Source organism: Lepidothrix coronata, unplaced genomic scaffold (assembly GCF_001604755.1).
Source record: "Lepidothrix coronata isolate B3197 unplaced genomic scaffold, Lepidothrix_coronata-1.0 Scaffold211, whole genome shotgun sequence".
In the NCBI taxonomy this organism is placed as follows: domain Eukaryota; kingdom Metazoa; phylum Chordata; class Aves; order Passeriformes; family Pipridae; genus Lepidothrix; species Lepidothrix coronata.
The window spans coordinates 23,320-32,586 of record NW_016690391.1 but is presented as its reverse complement, the minus strand read 5'-3'; the positions used below and the strand labels follow the sequence as shown (position 1 = coordinate 32,586).

The 9,267-nt window shown below is 41.3% G+C and overlaps 1 protein-coding gene across 1 annotated transcript in view; it reads left to right on the top strand.

Moving 5' to 3' along the window:
• Window positions 1-9,267, top strand: part of TTC3 (tetratricopeptide repeat domain 3) — a 50,490-nt gene that overhangs the window by 31,030 nt on the left and 10,193 nt on the right. The window contains exons 26-35 of the mRNA XM_017833096.1: window positions 349-485; window positions 1,668-1,982; window positions 2,691-2,951; window positions 3,182-3,228; window positions 4,217-4,273; window positions 5,475-5,551; window positions 5,657-5,794; window positions 6,005-6,872; window positions 8,556-8,621; window positions 9,021-9,170. Of these exons, the coding sequence (XP_017688585.1) occupies window positions 349-485; window positions 1,668-1,982; window positions 2,691-2,951; window positions 3,182-3,228; window positions 4,217-4,273; window positions 5,475-5,551; window positions 5,657-5,794; window positions 6,005-6,872; window positions 8,556-8,621; window positions 9,021-9,170 (2,116 nt within the window). The remainder of the gene's footprint in view (window positions 1-348; window positions 486-1,667; window positions 1,983-2,690; window positions 2,952-3,181; window positions 3,229-4,216; window positions 4,274-5,474; window positions 5,552-5,656; window positions 5,795-6,004; window positions 6,873-8,555; window positions 8,622-9,020; window positions 9,171-9,267) is intronic.

Below are 9,267 nucleotides of genomic sequence, written 5' to 3'. Positions count from 1 at the left end.
ATAATACTGAAATTGGGGGAAAAAAAGGATAATACTGAAATTGGGGAAAAAAAAGGATAATACTGAAATTGAGGAAAAAAAAAGGATAATACTGAAATTAATGCTAATTCAGACATCTTTATTGGGAGTAAAAATTGTTGAATTGAGGACTTTAATACTTGATTTTTATGCAACTTTTGTGAAATTTTGTGGTCTCTTGACTGGTAAACGAAAACCAGCTTTGTCATATTTGTATTTTCCGGCCCAGTATTTCCAGGGAAATGGAGCTTGTAGCTAATAACATTATGAAAGATAATTGAGATGTGCCTGATTCCTTTGGCAGCTGACCTCAGGCTTTTTTTTTTTCAGTATCAGGAAGTTAAAAACGAAGCAAGAGAAAAAACTGCGGAGAAAACGCGCGCGAGAAGAGGCTCGAAATTCCGCTCGAAAGGAAGCAGAGGAGAGCCAGGAGGGGAATGAAGGGTCCCAGCACAGTCAGAACAGCGGTAGGAGGCAGATTGTTGTCCTGATTTCCTCATGGGAAGGGTTGGAAACGGCAGCAGGGGCTGCCCAGGGAGGTGGTGGATGCTGATGTTGGACGTGATCCTCCTCTGGAAGACCCGTGTGTTTTTCCTTGGATTTACTTTTAGTTCAGTTCTGGTTTTAATTTCCAGGTGTGTCAGTGCAGGGTTAAATTCCTCGTGGGAAAACCTTTGGTGTTCTTCCTTGGCTGCTCCGTGCAGAGTCAGCCCAAAGGGGCCAAAAGGCTCCAATTCCAAGTTTAAAATTCCTGCTTAAAAGGGATTTCAGGAGAAGCTTTATGCCCAAAAAACTGGGATGCTGTTGAGGGGAAAAAAAAAAAAAAGAGGAAAAAACCCTAGGATCTTCTCAAAGAAAGAATAATACCAGCAGTGACTTGAAAAGTACATTTCAGTGGATTGGGGTAAAATAAAATACCTCAATTTAAAAGTTTGTGGGCAGTTAATGCTCCAGCTTTTGCTGGGCTGTTGGGCTGCACTGCCCTGTTTCAGAGCTGTGAACATCCCCTGCAGCTTGTCAGGGCAAAGAGAAAGGGGTGATGTTGGAAAAATTCATTTTTTTTGTCTGTGTTATGAACTTGGCATCTAATTAACTCCATTTCCTGGAAGGATTTTCCCCGTTAAATACTCCGAGGGTGCTTTTTTATCCCATCCAACCCATTCCCTGAGCTCTCTAGACCCCTCTGTTGCTCAGTGGCATATCCTGGCACTTGGAGAGATTTTTTTGCTTCCCTGTGGGTTTCTAAAATCACCTCCAATTGCCTCCTGTTTGTTTGGTTTTGTTTTTTTTTTTTTTTAAGTATTTGTTGTCTTTTCTTCTGTGGCTTTTCCGTGGTCCTTGGAGCCACTGCAGGTCACTGTTACCTGCAGGTGACTTGACTGTTCACCCTAAAAATCCAGTCAGGGTGTTTTATTTCTCTGTGTAAACCAAATTTAAACCGATTTTGTATCAAATTCATAACATAAAGCTATTTTATATGGAAAACATATATATATAATTATTGAAACTCTGTAATTTCAGCGTGGTGATAAAGGATATAATTAATAACACCACTGAGTCTGAATCACCTGTACTTAAAAATTGTTTTTTTTATTGTGGTAGAGACATGAAATGTTTATTTTGAGGGTTTTTTTTGATTGCCACTGTAGGTTATGGCCAAGATTTCCATGCTGGTGACCGGGTCCTGCAGCACATCAGTCGGAATTCCGAGCAGATCCAGACAGCAGTGGGTGATGCTGCCAAGTTATTAAAGGAATTACTGTCCTGGTTTGTCATCAGCCAGGAGGATTACACCTCATATTCCCAAACCAGCAGCACATCCAAGGAAGTGATGGAGCAGCTCATCAGCCACTTAATTCAGGAAAAAAACCGGGTCAAAACCAGGGGGTTCATCCACGTGCTGAGCGAGCTGGAAGGGGTGGATCCCAAATTACTCAAGTGGCTGAAACATCTGAATAACTTGGGTAGGTTGTGCTCCTGGAACAGCAGAATCTGGCAGAGGAGAGCATAACTTCTCTATTTTCCGCTCTTCCTTTCTTAATTTCAAGTGGCAAAAGCCAAACTTCCCTGTTTTTCCTCCCCCTGCTCCTTAGCCAGGATTTCTGGAGAGGAAAGTACGACCTGATGTGGGCAGGGCTTTGTCCAGGAGGGAAGGAGAAAATGGAGCAGGTTTAGTTTCTCTTGTTGCCTTTAAATTACCAGAATGGCCTTAAATGAGAATATTTGCATAAATGAGATCTGTTTCTGGGAAGTAAATCCTGCTGGGATTTTAGTCATTGAAGTTTAGCTGCCTGTGCTGAACTCGGGAGGAACTTGATGTGGTGCCTTGCTGTGGTTTCCTGATGGATTTATGATTGGAGGAAGATTTTTCCAGGCATCAGATGCCAAAACCTTGGAGGAGATTTGGGTCTTCTTCATTCTGCTCTGTTGCATCCGTGTTCTTTCAGGAATTTGTATAGATTTGTTACACAAATAATAATTTGGTGTTGATTAAAATTGACCTAAACCCCATTTATCATTTTTCTTGTTTGCATTTTCACGTGTTTCAAGCTACTGGATATTTAATTTCCAGAGCCAAGTGCTTCCCTTTGGAGAGGAATATCATGTTTTAAGCACCAAAACTCTGCAGCTGGAATGAAACATTGGGGGTTTTTTTCTTCCATCTCTTTCAGGTCTGACAGCCACAAAAAACTTCCTCCATCAATATGAACAATTATTGCAAGAGCTCGACTTCTCTGTTTTAGCCCCGCTCTGGAACCAGAAGTATGGCAGGAAATTTGATTATGTGACAACTCCTGAAAAGCAAGAGATTTGTGATTATTTCTTAAAACCCCCCTTAGAGAAAACCCGTTGTTTTATATGGCTTTTAGAGGACCACAGAGAACATTTCCCGTTCCTTCATCAAGCTTTAGATGAATTCTTTGATAAAATGGGTGAGTAGGCAAAGGGTCCCACCTGGACCAGGCGGATTTCCAACCAAAAATAAATATTTATTGTTAAGTTTTTAAGCCTGAAGATTCTGCAGCTGCATCTTGGAGGTGCTTTGGTGGTGTTTGATAAAGGATTACGATGATATTTCCTGTCATTTCACAGTTGTGATTGTAAATGAGAGAGAAATTATTACTGTTTCTATTAATCAGTATGACTTTTATCCTTTCAACAGATGACCCAACCATTATATTAAAGAAGCAGGGAAATGAAAATATATCAGTAAGTGAACTTAATTGATATTTGGGATGAGTTTGGCCTTTTAAACAAGTGCTGAAGTGAATAGGGATGTGCACTTTTACAGCCCCATCCTTCAGACTTGATTAGAGATTTAGTCTGTGGGTTTAGCTCCCTTTTCTTCAATCATTTGATGTTTAAATTATTTATTTTTTATAATCATAAAATTAATTCATTCTGAGTGACTTCTTGATGGGGGTCTTCATTAAAATCCATTCCAACTGGCAGAAGTGTATTATGTATTTCATTTAACTACATGTTTGAGACACTCCCATTTCCTGCAAATAAGTTCACCTCTACAAACCCAAGGTTTACTTTTGACACTGAAAACTTTGGAGTTAATTAATGTCCATGTTAATAAAATGTGGGGGGTTTTTTGCTGCTTCTTTTCCAAGAATGAAACGAAAACCATGACAATGAAACTGTTTTTTGTTCCAGTGTTATTTATGGCCTGAAACAGGCTGTTGGTAATTGCAGTGAGTGGAGTCATGTTGATCTATAATTAAGGTCCTGTTAAAGAGTTAATTAGCATTTTAATTCCTTCATCTTTGAGTATCTTGGAAAACTGAAGCAACATTATTCCCCACACAAAACCAGTGTGGGGTGATTTTAAATATGCAATTTTGGCTCTTAAGTAATGAGCAAGGGGCTGAAAGAATAAAATAACACAAGCTTCTGATTTTAAAAGTCAACATTTTAAGTGTTCAAAGAGGAAAATGCTGAATAAAATAGATGCAGCCTTTCAAAGCTCTGGGGTGGTTTTTTTTTTTGTGTTTTCCTCCTGGGGGTGGAGTGGAGAGGGAGAATTTCGCCTTTGAAATCTTGGTGGGCAAACCAGAATGAGAATTTTCATATGAAACTTGAAAGATTTACCTGCTGCTTTTGGAAATGCATCAGAATTTTATTCTAATTAAAAAAAAAAACCAAAAAAACAAAACCCAGTGACTTTCTTTTTTATTTATTTCTGTTTCAGACTAATGATATCAAAGTTAAAAACAAAAACAGGAAGAAGAACTTGAAAGACTCGAGGGTGAGTAACTTTTTAGCTGCTAAAGGAGATGCTACTAAGCAGACACTATCTAATTGCTATTAAAACCCATTTAAAAATTTGGATTTTTATAGGATTTCTGGCATTCACATGTGTAGAGGCTGCTTTCCTAAATACCTCGAGGCATTTAGGTATTAATTCATTACTGAAGTAATTTTTCCCGAAGTAGAAAAGTGCTGTTAATACTCAGTTCACACTGGTTTTGTTTTGTTAAAATATTTGTGGATACCTTTGGCTCTTAATTCTGAATTACTGTTGTGATCCTCAGTTTGCCATATGGGAAGGTGTGCATTGGCAGCACCATGGAATTAACACTTTATGCCCTGTTTTATTTGGCAGATTTGGACACTTTAAAAAGCTGTGTCCTCACACCTGATTAAATACATGAAGTTATGTGTTTACCTGATTTTTCTGATCATTTTTATGGGCATATCAGTGACTGAGGATGCAGCTGTTCCACTTGATGCTCAGAGAACTGTTGAGTTGTTTGTTATTTTGTAGATTTTGCTGGGAATAATATTTTACCTGCATCTTAATTGAGGATTTTGCTTTATTGAAAGTTTCACATACAGTCTCTGTGCCCCCACCTTTTTATAACTTTACTAGAATTCCAGGAGGAAAATTAAGATTTTATTTATTTATTTATTTATTTATTTATTTTTTCTTGTTCTCATCAGCCTGGTTTTTGTTTTTCTGACTTAGGTGCATTTAGACAGGTCGATTAGATAATAAAATATTATATTATACAAATTTATTAGAGAATAAAAATTCAGAGACAACTCAGATGTTTGTAATGTTGACCATGAGAATAAGAGGTGTCATTAAACCACGTGGGGTAACTCAGACTTGCCTGTGGTAAAGTTGCCTCCAACATAAAGGGAATTTGATTAAATTTGGATGAAATTGGTGAAAAAAAAAAATAAAAAAAGGGATGTTGTTGGGCTGAATATCCCAATTTCCTTTTCCCAAAAGAAGTTTTGAAGAAGAAATGAATAATTTTAAATTAAGAACTTCCTTGCTGGGGCAAATCATTGTCCAAGAAGTTTTTGCAGTTCATAATCAGAACTTAACGAAATTACAGAACAAAATGGGGTGGAAACAAGTTACTCCTGGTCTTTACAGGGGATCATTTTGCCTGTAATTTTGTGACATAAAATAATCAAATCAGCCTGTTTTCAATTAGTCTATTTTAGTATTATCCAGTGGAGTTAGTACAGCCCCACGAGAAGAAGAGAAGATATTTATAGAAGAAGATAATTTGTAAGTACCATCATTTATCTCTTTTTTTTTTTTTTTATTTTACTGCCCAGAATCACTTAAAAACACCAAGCCTGGGTTAACTTTCTCTCTTTTATTCTTTTTAAGATACACAGATTTTACAAATGAACCATTTTTAATCCCAGAGTATCTCCAGGAGCAGCTGGAGGAATTTGAAGCTCTCTATGAAGTTTCAAATAGTAACAGTTATAATAATCCAGATCCAATCTCTGAGAGTTTATATGAGTAAGTATGAATTTCTGTACTCAGCAAATTCGAGGGTTTAATTTTACTTCCTAATTCTTATCATTTATTGCATTAAGTCCATAATTTGGGGGGTCTGGTGTATGTAGGTGTGTCCATAAAGGGATGGACTAATACACTGAAATACAAGTTTAGAATGAAATTTTAAAAAACTTGGATTAAAAATAACAATTTTTTAAATTTTTTTTCCAGGTATTTCACTCAAATCTTGGACGAGCATGGCCCTCTGGAAATTAATAATAAATTACTAGTTGGGGAATATGAAAATTTCCCTGAAGAAACTCGAAAGGTCGTGGAGGATCAGGGTGGCCTGGAACCTTTCCTTCTGAAATCCCTTCGTTTCATTATGGTGGATAATCTGATTTGCTTAAAGAAGCACTCGGTCTTCTTTGAGGGAAATACAAACAGGAATGAAAATTATACAGATGGGAATGTGCAAGGGAGTCATTCCCAGAAAAACCTCCGGTTAAACCCAGATGCTGAGGAATTCAAGCCCCAGTCCTACCCTGTTCAACCCCATATTCCACCATCACCTGATTTAAGTTATGAGACTCTGCAATATTTGCCCTATTCTTCCTTCCCTGCTTCCTGTAGATCCAGGAATTCCTTGCAAAGCCAGAGCATCGATTCCATGGAAAACAAGTCGTCGTTCGCAGACGTTTTACTAAAAAACCTGGATTCTACAAGTCCCATATTTTTGCCTCTGACTTCCTGGGGTTACCAGTATGGGAGGATATTGCCTGTGCCTTCTCCAGTGCCTGTCCTGCCACATGTTGCCAGGCAGCCTGGTTATATCTATGCTGATCCTGCAGCTCCTCAGGATAATCAGGAATCAGCAATTCCAGTCAGAAAATACATCCCTGATGATTTCATCCCAACTGAAATCCAAACGTGTGAAGACCCCAGGGGCCAGTTGGAGAACTCGGATAAAGAGAATTTGGCTGCTCCAGGGAGTTCAGATGAAGCTGAAAATGGTAAAAAGGTTATTAAGGTGGAAAAAGGAAGCAAAAGTAAACCTGGAATGAAGAGCAACCCCCATATAAGGATGGTGGCTGTTCAGGTAAGAAATGAAAATGGGATAATTATTTGAGGGCTTTTTAGGCCACCAGGAGGATCCCAGGGCTGGAGCAGCTCTGCTGGGAGGAAAGGCTGGGAGAGCTGGGATTGTTCAGCCTGGAGAGGAGAAGCTTTGGAGTGACCTGATTGTGGCCTTGCAGGGCCTGAAGGAGCTACAGGAAAAGATGGAGAGAGACTGTTTGCCAAGGGCTGGAGGGACAGGACAAGGGGGAATGGCTTCAAACTGCCAGAGGGCAGGGATAGATGGGATATTGGGAAGGAATTCCTGGCTGTGAGGGTGGGGAGGGGCTGGGATAGAATTCCCAGAGAAGCTGTGGCTGCCCCTGGATCCCTGGAAGTGTCCAAGACCATGTTGGAGCAAGCTGGGATAGTGGAAGGAGTCTCTACCCATGCAGGGGGTGGAATGGGATGATAAAGGTCCCTTCCAACCCCAGTCTGTGATGGATCATAACACAACAACCCCCTGCAGTGCTACAGGCTGGGACAGAGGGGCTGGAGAGCAGCCAGGCAGGAAGGGAGCTGGGAGTGGGGATGGACAGGGAGCTGAACAGGAGCCAGAGTGTGCCCAGGGGGACAAGAAGGCCAATGGATCCTGGCCTGGCTCAGGAACAGGGTGGCCAACAGGGCCAGGGAAGTGATTCCTGCCCTGGACTCAGCGCTGGTGAGGCCACCCCTGGAGTGCTGTGTCCAGTTCTGGGCCCTCAGCTCAGGAAGGACATGGAGGGGCTGGAACAGGTCCAGAGGAGAGCAACGAGGCTGGGGAAGGGACTGGAGCACAAGTGCTGTGAGGAGAGGCTGAGGGAGCTGGGGGGGCTCAGCCTGGAGAAAAGGAGGCTCAGGGGGGACCTTCTGGCTCTGCAACCCCCTGACAGGAGGGGGGAGCCGGGGGGGGTCGGGCTCTGCTGCCAGGGAACAAGGGACAGGAGGAGAGGGAACGGCCTCCAACTGTGCCAGGGGAGGCTCAGGTTGGACATCAGGAGGAATTTCTCCACAGAAAAGCTTGTCAAGCATTGGCAGGGGCTGCCCAGGGACATGGTGGAGTCCCCATCCCTGAGGGATTCAAAGCTGTGTGGATGTGGCACTTGGGGACAGGGGTCAGTGGTGGCCTTGGCAGTGCTGAGTTAACAGTTGGACTTGATGATCTTAAAGCTCTTTTCCAGCCTAAACAATTCCATGATTTTAAGCTTATCTGACCATGGTTTTTAACAGCCTGTTAGAACAGGGACATCATGAACTTCAGTTCTTTCATTAAGGTCTTTCAGTGGTGGAGCAAAACAGGGTCCTGGAGTCCCTTCTAAGCAGAGGCACTTCTGTGGCAGATCTTGAGTTTAGGACTCACAAAGCAGCTTCTCAGGGAGCTGTCAGACACTTCTTGCAAATATGAAGTTTTCAGACATTTAGGGCACATCTGTGTTTGAAGACTCTCAGTATAAATGCTTGTGAAATTAGGGAAAGGGCAGACAGACAAGTGCTTTCTTTACAGGTAAAGTCCCTTCCAGAAACACTTTCACAACGTTTTTCTGCATTGTTTTAGACCTGCTCAGTAAATCAGTTGGGTTTGTAAAGCTGTAGGTGAGCTACAAGAGCTCCAAACCAGAGCTGGCCTTGTAGTTGCATCTGTAAACTGGAAAGCTTTTTAATTTACTCATAATTTCCTGTATTTTAGGTCAATCAGGAAGTAGCTGATAGGGAAACCAACACTTTGCCTTTCCATCCATTTGAAAATCAACAAGTAAGTTACATCTTTGTATTTCTCATGAAGAAGGTTAAAGGAATGCCCAAAAAAAATTTAGTAGTGAGAAGATAAAGTTCTCTGAAAATGGCATATTTTAAGAGGTATTTCTGTATTTTGGGTGGTTTGGTGGTGTGTGGTTTGGCCTCTTTCTGTATTCTGTGATGTTCTTCATGGAAACTTCACACAGGCCCACAACAGGGAGGGGTTTGAGCTTTGTTCTGTATTTTAGGGAGATTGTATTTCCCTTCCAGAAATCCTGAGGCTTGACAAAAACACTCCATTTGGGCATGTAGACGGTTCAGAGTGGTGTTAATGGCAGGTTTCTGTCTGTGCCAGGAGATAAAAGTGAGAAAATGTGTCATTTAGGTTGGGTTTTGTCACCTGATTTCTTTCCAGGGAGATATTCTGCGTGTGGAAAAGGAGCATCAGGTGCTGAAAGAACAACTGAAAGAGGCAGAGGAGAAATTTGAGCAGCTGCAGAGCCGAAATTCAGAGGAAATCAGTGCTTTGGAAGAGCTCCTGAGGAAAAGTGTGGAAGAGACTGAGGTAAAACTTCCATCCTTGGATCAGAGGGTGTGGAATCCCCGTCCCTGGAAGTGTCCAAGACCATGTTGGAGCAAGCTGGGATAGTGGAAGGAGTCTC